Raw genomic sequence first — 20,190 nt, forward strand, 5'->3', positions numbered from 1 at the left:
TGGGCGAGCGTCAAAGGTGTGAGCCTTTTTTGACGTTACACTGTGCGCCACGTTATTGTTTCGGTGAAATGAATTTCTACAATACTGTTACTGTTAATTGTACTCTCTGCAGTGTTTAAATGCTTACATATACACACAGTTACTGTCCCTCCACACATACGACTCGGTTCTGCTTCTATGTCCCATCCTTGTTTACTATTTCCCACCGAGGCTTCTAGACTTCTGATTGGCCAACATTTCTGCACGGTTAGGAATATATCGCCACCTGTTGCTTTGGCATGTTCCTAGCAGCGTTTTCCTTCATTTCTGCGTTTACGTGTGGACGGGATTGTTTCTTTTAAACGAAAACGGAAAATCTCCGTTTTCAAAAATACCCGTGTAGCCCAAGGTGTATTTCTAGGATTTCGCACAACCCAGGATTCAAATCATGAATAGATAATGGGCTTGGATTCAGATATCTACTGATACCAGTGTTAAATAATAAAGCTGTACTTGAATGTGAGGTAAAAACTGGAAATCAATCTATTTATGTAAGGCAACATCAGTTTAGGCATAAACATAGCTTTCTTAATTTTTTGCAATATAATTGGACAAATAAATACATTCAAGAATATTATTCACTGCATTTGTATAGTATAAGTTTAGTATAAAATTAGAAATGACTTTACTGCAGTACAGACTTCTTAGCTGTTCCCTTTATGTGTTATTACAGCGGATCATCTGCCTCCATCTAACCCTATCGCCAGCATCCTCCTCTGTCACACCAACCGTCTACATGTCTAATTATATGGTCTAAATGGTCTAATTTTATATGTAGATTGAATTTTTTCCTCTTGCTTTAGTCAATTTATCAATCATACTGAAGAAGCTTTATATATACTTGAACCTGTCTGACTTATTGAACCTTTCATGACATCTCCATATTTTACAACTAATAAAAGGAAATTTTAAATAGTTGTAATTCTGTGTTTGAACAATTGTAATATCATTTACTCATTTTAATGGCTTCAAAATAAAATCCAATCAAAATTTGTTGTACCAGAACTTGAAATTATCAGAACTGGTTATTATGAATTATCAATTCATAAAAAAGTACTTTTGGCCCATGTGATTGCTCTTAAATCTTCACTTAAATTAAATTAATTAGTTAGTTTTTTTTCTTAATGATCAAAATGTTATGTTTACTTGTAAAGATTGTTTCAGTGTATTTTGATCACATAAACAATATACAGAAAGTTATTTAGGAGAATAAAATACTACACAAAATAAAGAATTTATTTATTTATTTATTGCTGTTCTAGGTGTGCTTCCATCTTGGTCAGGTCTCTCTTGAAAAAGAGATTTCAATTTAGTGTCCACATTTTAAGAGAGAAATGACAACTAATACTCATTTTATTTATATATTCGGGGAGGGGGGAGGATCTACGCAGTGCAAATAGAACAGACTGGTGTAGTTCTTCAGTTTACTTCTCAGCCACAGGGAGGCACCTAATAAACACTTAAGAGCTCCAGTTCCTTTGGGAGATGACAAGCCTGTCTGACAGCAAATATTACTGTTGTATTGTTGCAGTGTGTGTGTGTGTGTGTGTGTGTGTGTGTGTGTGTGTGTGTGTGTGTGTGTGTGTGTCTGTCTGTCTGTCTGTCTGTTTTTCAGTTTGCTGTCTGTATATCAGGTTTAGCCACATTCTTTATGTTATGCAAACTTTAGTTTTGACATTAGCATTGCTGTAAGTAACAGCTTAAAACAGTAGTGTGAGCTTTTATAACAGTGTACATGGTGCCAATGATGACATATAATACAAATAAATTAGACATTTTTGTGAAACAGCAATGATGCACTTTCTGTCCAGAAGCACAAGCCTGTGGTGCGAGGTCACACCTGAACAGATCTGCATCCAACAGTGCTTTAACCATTAATGCAATTAAACAAAACAAACAAAAACAGTGATTATAATAAACCAGTAATAGTATAATTAGTGCTTTTTACACATGAAACACAACAACAGCTGTCTAAAGGCACTTTACATTATAAGGTAAAGACCCCACAATGATACAGACAATTTAACACAGTAGTCTGTTTGGATAGACTCCCTTTTGGAGCCAGTCTCAAAAAAGTTTCTTCTGGAAAATCACTAAATGAAAGTAAAGAAAAAAACATCTCTTATTAATCTCTTATCACATTGCTTTTTAAAGCTACTAAAGTATTTTTAGAGTTACTTTTTACGGATTTACTCATTGAAATTGAAATGTCCCATCCTTAATGGATAAACATGGACACTGGTGGACATTAAAACACTAAATACCCAATTACATTCAAATGCACGTCCATCAGGAGTGACACATTTTTTTGTTTTTGTTTATAAGCCTTTATCCTTCTAACACATGAGAAGATGATGATCGCGTCAGAGTAAATTCTGCTTCTCATCAATACATTCTCATTGGGAAAAATTAACATACCAAATATAGTTATTTATGTATTATTTGCTTAAAGTACTGCTAAACCCAAGAACAGCCTCAAGCAGCTGCTGGCATAACTGTAGACTTTTACTTTATATTTCTGTATATTATATTATATATTTATCTTTATATTTAGCATTAAACCAAGTAAAACAGGAGATACCAGCAGCAATGAGCTTATGTGACAGCTATGTGATGGAGATTGGAGGATCCAACAGAATGACATCATTCACTGCTAGGTACACATTTTTCGGCTCCAGCTTATCTGTGACCATAGCTGAAATCTTCATGCTCTCACAGTCCACCATGTGCTCATGGTACACCAAGAAGGGGAATAAAAAAGGGATGGACAGATCTGGGGCAGATAGAGAGAGAGGTTCATAATTGTTGCTGTGTCTCATATGACCTACAGATGGATTCATTTTCACGTTTCACTGTCAATCTGGTATTGAGCTATGTCTAGTCTAAGAATTAAACAAAGTACTTGTGTCCAGAGACCCACCTTTCCCAGGCAGCAGTGTCCCTTCCTTCACCTCACTCTGGATGTTTTCAACCGGTGAGCCATTGTATCTCATGGCCTGGACGCTGATTTTGATGGACACAGGCCTGGCAGTGCTGCTCTCACTGTTCAGCACCAGCTTCAGACTCACGTCCTGACCGTCCTTTGGCTTGGATACCTGCAGCACCACAAATAGTGTAATAAGGTATGAGTTCTTGTGTACCAGGTGTAATATGCATCATGTTTAGCTTCAGATTTTTTAGATTTTTTGTAGGTAATGTCCATTGTTTGTTTTTTTTCCAAAAATTAAAGTCCGACTAAGTTGTGTGTGTGTGTGTGTGTGTGTGTGTGTGTGTGTGTGTGTGTGTGTGTGTGTGTGTGTGTGTGTTTTTGTTTATTCAAACTGCATTTAATATAAAGAGCATGAAACACAGCTAGTTTATAGCCTTTGGCTATTAATGGTCTGGGGTTCATAATCAGACTGTGATCAGTGTGTTTCATGCCTTTTGTATGCACAAGAAAAAATTACAAAATACAGTTTTACCATCACAGCTGTTAGCAAGGTTTGATGTCATCTTCAGCTGCAGTACAGCTCATATCCAGTTTACTTTTATTGTTTCATACAGTGTGTGTGTTTACATTACTCAGACATGAAAAGCTCTACTTTAAAGTATAAAAAGCGATTGATGATTTTATTTCCTAAGAGTCAAACATGACTGTATGATTCTCAAACTACATATATGAGGGAGAACATTTCAAACTGACATGGTGGATTGGATGAGCTTTTATTCGTTAACTGATTTGGTTAACTTATTCAAAATAAAGTAAAAAAGGTCTATGTCTAACAGTTAGACATAAAATTCACACTTTGAGAGAAAAGTAAATATTAAAATACTAATGAAGTGATACAACAGGAACTCTGAAATGTGTGTGTGTGTGTGTGTGTGTGTGTGTGTGTGTGTGTGTGTGTGTGTGTGTGTGTGTGTGTGTGTGTGTGTGTGTGTGTGTGTGTGTATAAGCCATATGAGCTTGTGTCATCTTACCAGACACTGTCCTTGGTCTCGTTCTCTCTGACCCCATAGTCAGCATGGTACACATCAATGATCAGATTCTTGTTGCTGTCATGAGCTGACTGATAGTTGGTGACCACACGGCATGGGATGCCCAACAGACGCATTACTGGAACCACAAACACAAAGAAAAAAAAGTCAATGAGAAATTTCTCAAATTGCACATTAGTTTTTCATTTTATTTTTAAATGTTGTTGTTCTTATTGTTAAGCCACTAGCTGGGGTTGCACTCCCCCAGTGATGGAAAGTGTCAGGAAAAGACAGATGACAGAACCACATATAACCACATGTGGTTATTTTAGTTGTTTTTGTACTCCAATTTGCACTAAGCACTGCGGCCATTCTCTTCTGACCTCTTAAAACAGGGCATTTTCTCCCAGAAACTGGTGCTCACTGGATATTATCTGTTTTGCTGACCATTTTCTATAAAACAGAGATGTTTGTGTGTGAAAATCCCAATAGATCAGCAGTTTGTGGGATACTCAAACCAGCGATTCTGGCATCATCAACCATCTCACTTCAAGTCATCATCTTTCCTTCCTCATTCTGATGATTCATTTTGAACTACCATGTCTGCTTTTCTATGTCTGCATGCCTAAATCAATTTAGTTGCTGCCATGTGATTGGCTGCTTAGATATCTGCATTAACGAACAGTCTATCAGATGTACCCAGCAAAGTAACCGTTTAGTGCATGTAGAACTAGAACCCTGTCCGGCCATAATGGAGTTTGTGTTACTGAGCATGTATATATACCTGAACACATCACGCCAGCAAATACCCAGCACTGTCCATATTTGACTGGGTGGCAGCCGATGTTGTGCCAGCGCTTCAGGATGTGATAGCTGCCAGACCAGTGAGAGGGTTCATCCCCACCCCAAAATGGACCTGCCCACCGTCCCCCCAGGAAGCCATATTCATCTCCACTGTTGATCTGGAAGAAAAAAGGAATGCAAAGTTCTCTCTCATAATGTGATTTATACATGTGAGCATTGTCCCCTCTCAAAATGACTGTGAACCATTAGTTAACAGCAAGCTATATTTCCTATATAATGAAAACAGGACCATTTATGTTTGTTGGCTTCTTTGGCCAGCTCTCAATTTGTCGTATAAATAATACTGGAAGAGCTGTTCTTCTGGTTTGCCAAGCTGCTCACCGTAAAATAAACTAATGAATGAAAAAATTAAAATGTACTTCCAACAACTTGTTATAAATTATGTCAAAATATATAAATTAGGGAAAAATACATACATCTTCCTTCCTTCTTATTTATCCCTTCTATCTTCACATCTTACTTATTTTCTTCCTTCCTTTAATTTACTCTACTTCTAACTCCCTTTTTCATTTTTCATTTCCTTCCTTCTTTCTATACTTTTTAATTATTCCTTCATTTTATATTGCGTTCGTATTTTACCCTAATGCCTTATATTTTATGTTAAACACTTCAAATCACCTTCTTGCAGAAATGTTCTAGGCAAATGACACACGGAGCATATATCCTACCATGGCGCTGACCACACGGCTGAGATAGATGGGGTTACAGTGAGCAGAAGCATCCTTAGCTGGGTTTTCCAGGTGCTTTGGGTTGACATCTAAGATCTTCAGACAAATCTTTGCCATGTCCTCTTCAAACTGGACAGGAAGAGAGCAGCTTATCTTAAACTGCAGGGTTGTAGGTTATTACATAGAAGATTATTATCATGATTTTAAAAAAAATATTTATACCTGCCCAAAGTCCCAGTGAATAGATATGAGGTAGTCTCCACTTCCTTTGTAGATTATGCCATGTTCATTCATCACATACTCCTGTGTCTCTGCCTCATCACAGATAGACACTGAATCATCTAAAGAGAGACAGGGATCTGGGTAAAAACATGAGACAAGCAGATCAGTGATTGGTAGTTGTTGTTTTTTTTGGGTTTTTTTTAATGAAAACCCATCAACAGATGAACAGTGTTGATGGACAGTTAGTCAAACAGGTGGGCAGACAAAAAGATAACAAACCTACCAGGACACCAGGGATTGAAGAGCACTACCAGATTTGCCAACAGTGTTTCCTCGTCCCTATATCTGGTAGTTAAGTTGTACTCTCCGATTGGAGCGTCAGCTGGAGGGGTAATGGTCAAATTTAAGGAGCCTGTTAGTGGATAGGATCTCTTCTCCAGCTCCACCTTCCACACTGCCTCTGCTGACGGTGAACGCTGGATTTTGTCAGGGATACCAAAGCATGACTTTGTCCCGAGGTCCTCAGATGGATTTTCTCCTGTAGAGAGGATTCACAGAGATCAATAACATAACAATACAATACCTTCAAGCTACTAATTTTAACCAAAGAGTCTACATGAAAGATGTAAAGAAGAAAAACTGAGTTATATCTGCATTATTTCTAATGGCCAGCAGGGGGCAACTGCTTAAAAAAAAGTGGAGTTGCAAAGAACAGTATAAGAAAACAGCAATAAGTAAACACTTTTCTAATGAGTTTATACTCTCAGTTCCTATGTTCAAGTTTTACTGAATCCAACAAAATGTTCCTGTTATACGTTTTTTCTTCATTATCGTCAAAAACAATGATAAGCTAGATATGTTTGAGGGTGGATCTGCTCTGTGATTGACAAGTCCCTATTAGAAAAGTACGGTTCCTCAGTCAGTTCCCTTGACATGTTAGACAAATCAGGGCTTTAAAACAGTGGTCCATAAACTGGTCAAAGATGTCACACCGGCCGGGTCCAACAAGCAGCCTGGGATCATCTTGAGAGAGAACAGAACAAAAGGCAGCCAAAACCCAAAGAAGAGGTTTGAATGCTCTTCAGAAAACCTGGAAAACTAATATTGAAGACTATTTACAGAAATTTAATGAAAGCTTGCCGTAGAGAGTTCAGGCTTCATTGAGGAATGGAGCTGGAACCTGATGCCAGCAAAAGACTGAAAGGTGTGTACCCAAAAAAAGAAAATCAACTGTCATATCCAACTGTGCTAGTTGGCAAACGCCTTTAAGTAAAGCTTAGATTACTTATAAAAGAGCCTTTCCCTTACGTGTCACATCTGGGATTTTCCTCACCCTTATAGTCTGCCCCACCCTTATTGGTTTCACCTGTTTTTATTATTCTTGATCTTTATTTATTTTTCTCTTTTTTAATTCGATCATCTCATTAATAAAACCCACTTTCTGCTTGGAATACCTGATTCTGGTTTTGTGTATTTGAATCCTCTTTTTAAAGTATACTATACTACACGCAGCCTGTGAGCAAGCACTTTTGTAACAGTGGGAAGGAAAAACTCCCTTTTAACAGGAAGAAACCTCCAGCAGAACCAGGCTCAGGAAGGGGCAGCTATCTTTATTAGGGGAGGAAGACGAGTCAAAGACACTTTGAATTAACAATTCATTCTAATAAATCAATTGTTAATTCAACATTATAAATTAAACATCCATGGTTTCTGTCAGTTATTCAGAATGACAGGGTGTTAGTCTTAGGCATGTGTTCAATGATAAAAAGAAAATTTCCTTTCTCAGCATGGTTATACGCTTTTGAAAAAGTCTAATAAAAATGGACTATTTAATAACATACAAACCTGTCACTGCAGTGATGGTGAGTGGGTAAAAGTCAGGCTTGAAAGGTTCTGTCAGTTCAACTTTGACGGTGAACGGCTGGCCTCGCCTCACAATCAGCTCCTCCTTTGAGATTTTTTTGGTGTGATGTTCAGTGTTGTTGGTCTCACAGTTGAGATTCACTCCTTTAAAAACTGAGACTTAAAATAAAAATAAAAATTATACAAACTTTAGTTTTGTGCCTCAAAAGGGCAGGGTAACAAATAAACACAATGCTCGTGTGTGATGTAAGCTCTCTGGAGAACTGCATAAAGAAGTCTGCCAATCCTCAGCTGCATTTGTGAATTTTGTAACTGCACAAAAATGATCATCATGTAGCTCTAACCAAAACTGGTTAGTGTCATATCCAGAGGTTGTCTTTTGAAAATAGATGTATGAGTGCTGCCAGGCGTGGAGGATCAGCCTGATGGCTGTCGTCCATGAAGAAAGCCTCTTCTAAAGATAATGCACAAGAAGGCCCGCAAACAGTTTGCTGAAGACAAGCAGACTAAGGGCATGGATTACTCGAACCACGTCCTGTGGTTTGATGAGACCAAGATAAACTTTTTTGGTTCAGATGGTGTCAGGGGTGTGTGGCGGCAACTAGGTGAGGAGTACAAAGACAAGTGTGTCTTGCCTACAGTCAAGCATGGTGGTGGGTTGTCATTGTTTGGGGCTGCATGACTGCTGCTGGCACTGGGGAGCTACAGTTAATTGAGGGAACCATGAATGCAAGCATGCACTGTGGGGTGGGGGGGGGGGGGGGGGGATCACAGTCCCCATCATAAAAAACTATGGTGGGGACTGTTATATTTGGGCCACAATTAGTGCAATGTATTATATACTAATACCCTGTGAATTATCAATGAGTAATTGTTTTAAACTAAATGCATATTGTAACTTTAATCAACAAGAGTCTAGATACTGCATAAACATCTAATCAATGTTTGTGCCACCTGTGTTGATGCTTTCAGGCATTTCCTCATATTTAAATCACATGAGTAATCACAAACTGTAATCTAGTTGGTATTGGTATGGCAGGTATCCTTCGGTAATAGTAATAATTCACACAGCAATAGTACATTCATGTAGTTGTAAAAAGCATGATAATATAATAGGTAATCCAAAGTATTCCGAATATGTTACTCTTATTGAGTAACGTAACGGAATACGTTACAAAATACATTTTGGGGCATGTATTCTGTATTGTGTAATGGAATACATTTTAAAAGTAACTTTCCCAACACTGATCATGGTTGTACTGACGAGTTTGACTTTAGGAACTAGTGCTGACTGGAGCTCAGCCACACTCTTAAATGGGGCGCTCTTAACGAGGCCATCAGCTGGCAAGGGTGGCAGCTTCCAGCGCGCCGGGAACACTTCTGAGTCACAATCCCTCGGCGACCCAAAACATCCAGGAGTGCGAACGTAAATGACACACACAGGGAGAAAAAGGAGAGAGAACAACCAAAATACTGCACACGGAAAAATAAACATGAACATAGAAATACATGAGTTCTGGGTCCCTAGATCCAGGCCATGACATGGACTCAATACAATTTTTTATTTTTTATTTTATTTTATGATGCCCTATAGATGTCTTGTCCATTCATCCATCAATCCATATGTGTCTTAGTAAGAAGTAATTACTGAACTTTTTAGTGTACTTTATCTGACAGCTGCTCTTACTAGCTGCTTTAAAGATTTAAAATCCATAATATGTAATGTTAATGATACCTTGCCATTATAATATATTAAAAGCATGGTGATATAATAAAAATTACTTCACCACATTCAGCTGTAACAATAAAAAGGCATTTACATATTATTTCATGAGTCAAAAGAATCTAAAGGAGAAAAAAACAAAAACACTCAGTGATATTGGTGATGATTTTGCTGTTAGAATTTACACGTTACTAGTTTTCTCACTCATAGCAACAAGTTACCTTTTTAAAAAAAATTATCATTATTTTTCACTGTACCTGAAACAAAGTACCTGGAAATATTACTTACGTAAATGATATCAACCAATGCATGTAAAACACTTTAGCCATAACTATAAAACCTGACCTGAAATCCAGTTCCTACTGTGGTTTTAACCTTAAACCCTAATCCAAAACTAAACCCTTGTAGACGTCAACATTTATTCCCTTACGTTTTGTTCTCCAGTGGATATTTGATTCCCATAAAGGTAGAAGCCCAAGAATACACACACCCATAAACACACACACTTACACAAAATGCAGGCACGGAAGAGTGGGATTGCTCAAGCCTGCTGCTTTTCAGTACAGGGCTAAAGTCAGATTAGTGCTAGTCTGTCTGTCTGCTTTCACAGAGAAACACAGTTAATCCCTGTTTAATCCCACCTGCAATGGGATTGGCCACCGCCTAAGACTCTGACGGCTATTACCTCAAACACAGGCGTAAGACTGAGACTTCTGTACACCTGGGCCAAGAGACATAAGCAGATGTAGGGAAAGAGGGATGTAAAAATGTTTATCTTTGTCTTGGATATCCTTTGTTTGTCACATTTGCCAGTGATGCATGAATTTTTAAAGAAGCAAAGAAGCAAGAAGATAAGTTGACAGAAAATTGCAAAGTGAAGGATTTGGATGGGGTAAAGAAAAGACATAGGGAGCCCAAAAAAAAAAAAGAAAAGAAAAGAAAAGAAGGAGGCAACAGGAAAATTACTAGTATGCATTATATCTTTAATATAACAGTTTGAACTTTGACAGGGGATATTTACTTGTGCCCCTGTAGGTGGTACCTAATGAAGTCTTAATTGACCTCTTAAAACAGGTACAGAAGGGAAGGGATCCATTTATTTGTAATTATTCATACATTTGGAAGTGACATTTTTATACCTTTGAAAATGGCATTTATATAGCACTTTTCCTGTTCTATTGACCACTCTAGTCTTTATCTAATGTCTGCTGAGAACAAAGGCATACAGAACTTTATTACTGTGAGACAGCAGTACTAACCACTGCATTATTGTGGTGCTAATCAGAATGTGTTCAGGGTTTGGGCTGCATGACTGCTGCTGGCACTGGGGAGCTACAGTTAATTGAGGGAACCATGAATGCAAGCATGCACTGTGGGGGGGGGGGGGGGGGATCACAGTCCCCATCATAAAAAACTATGGTGGGGACTGTATATTGGGCCACATTAGTGCAATGTATTATACTAATATACCTGTGAATTATCAATGAGTAATTGTTTTAAACTAATGCATATTGTACTTTAATCAACAAGAGTCTAGATACTGCATAAACATCTAATCAAGTGTTTGTGCCCACTGTGTGATGCTTCCAGGCATTTCCTCATTTTAAATCACATGAGTAATCACAAACTGTAATCCACAAGTTACAGTCAGGTCTAATAATCACACCTCTTGTAGTGAAGTCATGCAGTGGGTTTGGTTTTTTCTTTGTTAGCAGGATTACTCAAAAAATAGATGGATTTATTTATTTTAATTTTTTTGCAAGAGGTGAAGTTTGATCTAGCTTAAAAGTGATTAACCTCTGCAGTTCATCCAGATTTGGATCCATTTTTGGCAAGATTCTTTACTATTGTGAGAATTGGACATGTAATCTAATATCTTTATAAAAACAAACTGAACCACAGTTAAAATTGGGAAACTCCTTATAAAGTTCTCAAGAAAATATTAACAACACGTCCAGATTCAGATATTTGACTCTTGCACTTTTACCTACAGACCGTGGATAATGGACAGAACAACATAAAAAACTATAATCTGTGTCTTTCATCCCTCAGTTTAGTCTGCAGTTTAATATCAATTCTATGTTTATAGCACCATTTCACAATAACAGGCATCACCAAGTACATTGTGAGGTACAGACCTTACAGCAGGGATGTCAAACTCATTTTACATTGTGGGCCAGCCCACTTTGATCTTAAATGGGCACAGCAGTGAAACTCTTCTTTATGTTGGTAACTAAAGTAGTTATGCATTTAATCACCGAGACATTTTAATATAAGAAAAATAAGAAAAATCGCGGGGGCAGCAGCCGAACTAGAAAAGCCCAGACCTCGCTCTCCCTCGCAACCTCCTCCAGCTTGTCCAAGAGAAGACCGAGGTGTTTCCAGGCCAGCCGAAAGCGTGTCCTTTGTCTGCCACGGAGCCAACTCCTGGTGGGACATGCCCAGAACACCTCATGCAGGAGGCGCCCAGGAAACATCCTCGTCAGATGCCTGACCCACCTCAACTGGCTCTTTTCAATGTAGAGGAGTAGCGTCTCCTCTCTGAGTCCCTCCCAGATAGCTGAACTCCCCCTATCTCCAAGGGAGAGGCCAGCCACCCTTCGGAGAAACCTCATTTCCGGCACTTGTGTCCGCAATCACGTTCTTTCGGTCAAAGCTTATAATCATAGTTTAGGTTGGAGTCGTAGATCAACCAGTAAATCAAGAGCTTTGCATTTACACTCAGCTCTCTCTTGACCACAACGGACCAGTGCATCACCAATCCATCTATGGTTCTCCTGCTCCTCTCACTCATGAACAAGACCCCAAGATTCTTAAACTCCGTCACTTGGGTCAGTAACTCGTCCCTGACTGGCAGTGGGCACTCAGCCCTTTTCTGGCTGAGGACAATGGCCTCAGACTTGAAGGTACTGGTGCTGATTCTGATTCTCACCGCTTTACACTCGGCTGCAAACCCCTCCAGTGCGAGCTGGAACCCACCACCTGATGATGCCTACAGAACCACATCATCCACCAAAAGCAGAGGTGAGACCACCCAAGTGGACAAACAGAATCAGTGACAAAGGGCAGCCTTGAAGGAATCCAGTCCCACCTGGAATGAGTCCAACTTATTGCCAGCTATGCAGACCAAGCCCTTTCAAGCCCCATCCATCTCCCATAGAACACCCTGACAGACATGGTCAAATCCCTTCTCCAAGTCCACAAAACACATGTGGACATGCAGACTTGATTTTACACAATTTTATTTCCTATTTGGTTTTTGCACTATGAAAAAAGACTAATTTGACTTTAGACATACTGTACAATCTGGACAAAAATAATTGTCATAAATTTGTACTTAAATTTATGTGACTATTACATATATTATTTTTTACAATATTAAATCAACATCTAGTTACATTTAAACTACATTTACATTGGTTAGTTTAAAGATACCTTTCAGTTCGAGGTAACTTTAAATTTACAAAAAACCTTTGTTTCAGGTCACAAAAACATTATAGCCCCCTACAGATGAAGCAGATGGCACATGTTATCGTGAACCATATATTTCACATCTTTCTTAGTGTTACCAACTCTTGAGGGCAATATCAGGCTCCTTAGCCGCTAAATTCTCCACAGTGTTCACCAGTTACTGGTGCTGAGCAGACAAACCCAATATGACAGCAGTAAAAGTATGACAATTCATTAAAGTTGAAGCTAGACAGACAAAGACAAAGTAAACAAACAAAGTAAAGTTAAGACTCCTGTTTCAGGAAATACATTGATCCATGAACTAAAAAGTGTAAAATCTGGTATGCTTTAGAGTTTTAGTGATATGCAATTTGCATGTTGCTCATTAAACCTGGTTTCAAAAGCTAAGATGGTGATAGCCACAATGTTCAGCATGAGGCTGGTTGCATAACAGTGTCACTTTTCCCTCTGAAATGACTAACAACTACTTTCTGCATTAATTAGGGTAGACAAACCCTTACTTCCAATCGGTGCCCACACCCTGCATTTCACAGAAAACAATTACGGAACCTGTTAGAGGTCTACTGTTGTTTTACTTCCAAGAACTGAGACCTTTCAAATGTGAGACAGGTAACTTTGAGTCTTTGTTCCTCAAAATTTGTGTCCAGTGGTTGTCCAGTAAACTAAAGCTTTACTTATTAAATACTATCTGTGGTTCTCCATCTGGTTCATTAATGTTAATCCCCTTTCTACAGAGAAACTGGGTTGTAACCGCTGTAAACAATCATGTGGAATCTAAGCTAATAGAAAATTGAAAAAAATTAAAACCTTGAACACCCTGGCACTGCTTGTGTCATGTCTTAGCATGCAGTTCAGCTTCTTAGTTGGTGAATGTAGTCACGCATGAATAGGATGCAATTAGCATGAATCATCTAAAGCTGACTAACCAATAATATTGCCTAATGTTGTATCAGACTATCCCATCTCTTTTTTGGTTCATGTTGACTGACTCAGGCTTTTCACGAAGACCTCAGTTGCTGATATTGGCCAGACACACAGCTCTACGGAGAGTCATGCTAGTTCCAGACTTCTTCCATCTACAGATGATGGAGGCCACTGTGGTTGTTGGGGCTGTCAGTCCCGTAGTAATTTGGATTTCATGGCTTGGTTTGTTCTCTGATATGCAGTGTCAGGTATGGGATCTTTTATAGACAAGTTCCAAATCCTGTCCAGTCAACTGAATTGCCCACAGGTCGATTACCGAAGCTGAAGAGACGTCAGACAGATGATCAGTGGAAAAAGGGTGCACCTGAGCTCAATGCTGCCAACTGTGTCATGGCAAAGGCTGTGAAAACTCATGTTATACTATTTATTTATTTAAAATTTATTTGCAAGAATTTCAAGCAAACTTTTTATGACTTTGTAATTACGGAGTATTGTGAATTTAACTCATTTTGAAATGAGGCTGTAACATGATGAAATATAGGAACAAGTAAAGCATTGTGACTATCAGATGCACTGTACAAATAATCCCTGAGATCCAAAAACTCTGCTCTGAAGGCTGAGGGTGAATAGAGGGGCTACACAAAAACCCAATATATGTCCCCTTAACCCCTAGTGTATCATGTTTCAAACACACAGATTTTCTGTGAGTTTTTGAGACTTCTACATCATCAGTGTGATTTTTGTCATGTATGGAAATTAAAATTAACTTAAAAAAAAAAAAAAGTCAGATGGTCCAGTCTGCATTTTTACAAAAAGTGTAATTTTCCTCCAATTATTTTATATTTTAGGCTTTAAGGAGATATATGGATTATTTAGTTATTCCAGTACTGTCAACTAAAAATAAAAAAATCAGTTAAACTGTATCTTTTAAAAGTTTAATATCAGAACATTCCACTTGTCGTTCAATAAGGACCTGGGCTGTGAACCATACCTATATTTCTGTGAATAAGAGGGAAAATTGCTAGATGACGACAGTACAAAGCTTCACGGGACTTCGCACACCAGTTGGTGGCGTAACAGTGGCATTTTCCCCCTAAAGGGACTCACATCTACTTTCTGCATAATTTTGGTAGACACACCTTTCTACAGTGAGAAAAGTAACCTTTCGTTTCCCAGTGTTTGTGCGCTCTGCTTTCAGACCTTATCCACTTGTGGATAAGTGCATTCACGTTTTTTCTTAGCCAACTGTATCCCTAAGATCTCATCAAAACAAGTAACTTGACACATGCATAACCTTATTTTTGGGCAAAGTCACCAAACATTTTAATAGCATTTTAACTTAAATTTGATCTGTAATTCTTCAGACTGTTTTATGTCTCTGTGACCATCAACATGAAAGTTATATTTCATTCCCCATTCTTTCAGGTAGAGGATTCAAAAAGAGTGATTTTGTTTTATTTTGCTTACATAATCTGTTGATGAAGCTGTTCTTTCATTTTAACAGAACTGAAAATGCTGTTTATTTGAGTAAGTGAGATCTATGACATGTTATTTTATGCAGATTACATTGTGTTCTCACAAAAAACAGTGTAAGAAGTCCCACCTCTTAATTATTTTTTTCTTTTGCACACATTTATACTTGTTTCAAAATCCATAGCATTTTTATACCCCCCCCCCCCAAAAAAAAAAACAACAACAACAAAAAAACCCAAAACAAAACAACAGAAACACGCGTAACTGCACAGATACACTAGCTTTCCTGCTGAATGAGGTCTTTGGCTTTCTGCAGGTTGTGATCGATGGCTCCATCTAAGAAACTGAATCGAGAAATGGACTGGCAGTCCATGGACAGCCCCTGCAGAGAGCATCTGCTGTCGATGGAGGCAGTATACAAAGTATGTGGTACAACCGGTCTGTGGGCTGTTTTTACTTGTGCTATTGGTGGTTGTTCAGTCAGCAGTGGAGAAAAGAAACTAAAACAAAGAAAGAACTGAAGTGAAACCAATTGTTAAAAACAATGACGATTGTTCAACGCAGTTACAGTCTGTGTTTTTCATACTGTATTTTTTTTTTTAATCTTTGATATTATTTTCATGGTTCTTTCATTCCTGGTTAACTCTGCTGTCACTCCCTTCCCTATTCTGACCCACTTGTAAACCAATCAGCATTAGATGACAAATGTCATCCATGTTCAGCAATGTGTAATTGGGATTTTGGAGAACTGCATGGAGGCTCGTTTGCAGAACGTGCAGGCAATATTTTAGCTTTCAATAAAAAAATTTATTGAGATGCTAGTTTAATGGCTCTCAACGTTTTCCCCTCCAATAGTCCAATAAGCCATTTTACAGTTTAAAAACAAAAATGGAAAAACTATTTAATAAGTTGGTTCTAAGTTGGAACCACAAGCTTAAAGAAAACAGGAGTATTATTTTAGCTGTTAAGCTAATACCCATCCACATGATACATTATTGTTGTATGTTAACGATATCGAATCGTGTTTTTAGTGTAGAAAGTGTATAAATTGTGGTCACGCCATCTAGCCATCGCTACAAAAGAAGAGCAAGCATAAAGACAGTAACATCAGCAATACAGTTTATCACACAGTGTGTCTATTTATTTCCCAGGGACTGAAAAGAATATGAGATAATGTCATTCTGAGAAGGAGACAGATGTAAGAAAGACAGAACAAGAGAGATAAAACAGAGATTTTTTGGGAAGATAAGGAACCCTCATTAACATTTGATATAATGGAAATTAAAGCTATCTGTGCTAACTGTGGTGAAGTCTATGGTAATGCATTGTGCTGTACTGGTGTAGAGTAACTATGGTGTTCATGGTCAGTGTGAGGTTACATTGAGGGAACCTTTACACTTTCTAGGTGTTGAAAATCAGTTATTATAATTCATGTAACATCTGCTCATATCTTGCTGAATTCAGTTGTGTAAACCCAGAAATAGAGAGATTAGATTAGATTAGATTAGCTAGAACTTTATTAATCCCTCGGGTGGGTTCCTCTGGGAAATTCGATTTCCAAAAAAGCACAGCACCGAATAGCAGTGAATCTCAGAGCAGTAGCATCACCACAGCTCAGTTAACAGCCTGTACACAAAATCTAGATGTGCTCACAATATTGTAACTTGTTCCTGAGTGATCATTTTCCCCACACTGCACCACTGCATCTGATCTTAGGGTTCTCCTATTTACTAATTTTCCCTTTCTGTTGTGGAGGAAGAGTCACTCATCTACAACAGCAAATAGCTCTATTTAAAAAATCCCTTTCTTTGTCTTTGTTTGAGTTCTGTATAACAGATGTTCAAGGTGTGTGAGTTCAGTAGAATTACAATTTAAGATTAAATAAAATTTGTATTCCCATGTGTTTATAAAAACGAATGAGGAGGGTTTTTTTTTTAATCTGGTAGAAAACAGCTAAAATAAAGGGAATAGTAGCTAAGGATCACAAAACCCAGTGTAGTAGTTAAGAACATTTAATATATTTACAATAAAAACAAACTCAGTGCATTAAAAAGAACAACAAATGCTGAAATGGCCACTGAAGTTCTGTCTAAATTATCCTTTTCTGTGGCTGCTTCTAGTACAAATCCTCTTCCAATGGTTTTACCTATGATATACCACAAGGTTCTGTTTTGGGGCTCTAACTATTTATGTTATATCTGTTCCCTCTTCAGCAAATTTTGAGAACCTTTAAGGACATTTCTCATCATTGCTACAGTACGCAGATGACATTCAGTTATGTATTTCTTTTAAATCCCAAGATGTTTATTAGCCTCAGAGCCCGCATAGGTGCTTAGACCCTGTTAAACTTTGACTGGCTGACAACTTTCTCCAACTTAATAAAGAAAAAAGTCAGTCTTTCTTTGTGCTTTGGACAGATTTCTGCCTACGGTAATGAAAATGGAAACTCTGAACTGGAATTTGTTATTCATGTCTTTATTAAATCACATCTGGATTACCGTAGTTCATTATTCGATGGCCTAAACAAAATCTTGAAATATTTGCAGATTGTCTGATGAAGGTTTCTCATATGTCACACTGTTTCTGACTCAACTGTATTGGCTCCCCATTAAATTCAGAGTGCACATTAAGTAACCAACATTTAACTTGAAAAGAATGCAATAAGAAGACTCAAGTGCATGGCAAAAAGACAACCAAAGTAAACAACACAAGTGAAAACAACACAATTGAAACCAATGTGGATGGGGAGCAGGGAAAGGCACAACAGTAGGAATTAAAACCAAAATGTTACACTGGACAGTAACCCTCAAAGTAAAACAGGACTTAACCAAAAAACAAATTACACTAACACATAAAGAATAACACCAAACATGAAGATAGACAAGGGACACAGAAAAAACAAACACTTGTTAGTGGAGAAAGGAGACAGGTGAAAAATATTATTAACAATGGCTCAGTTGCATTACATATCACGAGAAAACCGGACAGCAAGCCTGACTACACAATAACAAGACCCTGAAACTGGTTCAGCTACAGGAAATGCAGTAATGTTAGCTGTATCCCTCCTTACGTGCCAAACTATCTGCTGTCAAAAAATGTGGTCTCCACAGTTTTAGAAACAGCTAAAAAAGCTCCAGGCTTTTTAAGCAAGCAGATATTCAACAACCAAGCCACATTCACATTTTCATTTTCTATACTAATTTCAAAAAAGAATAATCTTTAAGAAGAAATGCAATACAGCTCAAATGATTTAATGAATATATATCAATTAGGAAAGTGTTCAAATAGAACCTGAAATTTAATTTATTGTTCAAAACTGATTCATTGCTTAGAATTTGAAGCGCTTATCGGGGGGGGTGGGGGGTGGGGGGGGGGGGGGGGGGTGTTTGTTATAGTAATATATCAAATGATTTTTGGTGGAAAAATTACATTGAAAATAGAGAAAATGCCAACTAAACAAAATGTGAAGAGCAGCAGAACTACCCAAGGAATTATACAGTTTATTAACTAAAGCTATTTAGAAAAGGTAAGTCTACAATTTTTTTTAACTGGATTTAGTTATAAAAATAATATGAATAGTATAAATATTGTTAAATATTGGCACTTATTCACATGCCTCATATATAAACAATAGCAGAGGTTTTGTACTGAACATTAGTCAGTTAAAAGGTAATTTCCAGAACCGCACTTCTGTAAACATTTGTTGATAAAGAAGAATCCAAATTACTTTGGGGGGTGAGCATTATGATGTTTTTGCCGTGTAACCACTGAAGAGCAGCCACCCTTCTGCAATTACTCTACAATAATTGAATCTGGGTGGTGATAGCTCCCTGACACATACATTGCCTGAACATGCCTTCACAGCAGTCAGGATGAAAAAAAATGCAGTGGGTTTGCCAAAAAGGATTAAATGACAGAACAGAATCAATGGGAATATACAGTTGTGGTCAAAAGCTAACATACACTCATTATAGTCATGAATGTCATGGTATTTTGATGCTTTTAAGGATTCCTTTGAACTGTTCTTTTTCCAGGGTGGAATGATTGTATAGAATATATCTTTAATGATATTACAAAACAAGAATTGGGTGCACAAGTTTGACTATATTTTGGCTTTTCACTAAGCCAAACATGGTCAAATATATACATACAACCCCAAATACACTGCTCAAAAAATAATTAAGGAACACATCAGATTTTAATGGGGAAAAAGTCCATACTGATATGGACTGGGCAACATGTTAGGAATGAAAGGATGCTGCATCGTTTGATGGAAATGATAATTATCAATTATCATGCTTATCACTAACTTCTCATTCATGGTTGACTACAGCTGGCAGTTTCTCTTTCCCAGTATTAAAACACCAATAATCAGAACAATGGGAAAGTCCAAGAAATTCAGTGAAAGTCTAAGCAGGAGAACTGCCGTTTTACAAAAGCTGGGGAGGTCTGCTGGAACTATTTCTAAACAACTGCAGATTCCACAGTCATAAGTTAAAAAAATGTATTTAAAATTGTTGGATGTTTCAGCACTTTGCCTAGGTCTGGAAAAAAAATCGCTGGAAATCGTTGAAACAATAATTCCACTGTCCAGAGTTAAGTAAAGAGAATTTGACATTTTCATGGACTGAGAACGTGAAATAGGCCTTCCCACCAAAGAACACTATCAACTGTTAACCATGTTAGTGGTAGCATCATGCTCTGGGGCTCTTTTCTTGCCAGTGGTACTGGTACATTGCACAAAGTAGGTGGAATAATGAAGAAGGACTACCTTCAGGCAACACTGGAGACATTGAGGACAGCTACAAGTACCTGGGAAATCCGCAGGCAATTGGGAACAATGAATAGGCCATTAGGAAAGCCACAAGCACCAAATACCTGCAGAGAATATGCACTGCATGTACTAAGTCAGTTGAATGGGAAGAACAACATCAAAGTAGTCAACAGCCTTGGCCTGCTGGTTGTCAATTATCCCACTGGGAGAAT

General features: G+C 37.9%; 1 protein-coding gene across 1 annotated transcript; it reads right to left on the bottom strand.

The window, feature by feature from the left end:
- Positions 1-2,645: 2,645 nt before the first annotated feature.
- LOC113021840 (protein-glutamine gamma-glutamyltransferase 2-like) lies at positions 2,646-11,775 on the bottom strand. Its single transcript, XM_026166617.1, has 9 exons — positions 11,664-11,775; positions 7,596-7,772; positions 6,034-6,288; positions 5,751-5,869; positions 5,529-5,657; positions 4,781-4,958; positions 4,005-4,135; positions 2,960-3,134; positions 2,646-2,812 (listed from the first exon to the last, which is right to left on the bottom strand). The coding sequence occupies exons 1-9, from the start codon at positions 11,773-11,775 to the stop codon at positions 2,646-2,648; spliced, it is 1,443 nt and encodes a 480-aa protein (XP_026022402.1).
- Positions 11,776-20,190: the final 8,415 nt, after the last annotated feature.

The sequence above is a fragment of the Astatotilapia calliptera genome, chromosome 5 (genome assembly GCF_900246225.1).
Source record: "Astatotilapia calliptera chromosome 5, fAstCal1.2, whole genome shotgun sequence".
Lineage (NCBI taxonomy): Eukaryota > Metazoa > Chordata > Actinopteri > Cichliformes > Cichlidae > Astatotilapia > Astatotilapia calliptera.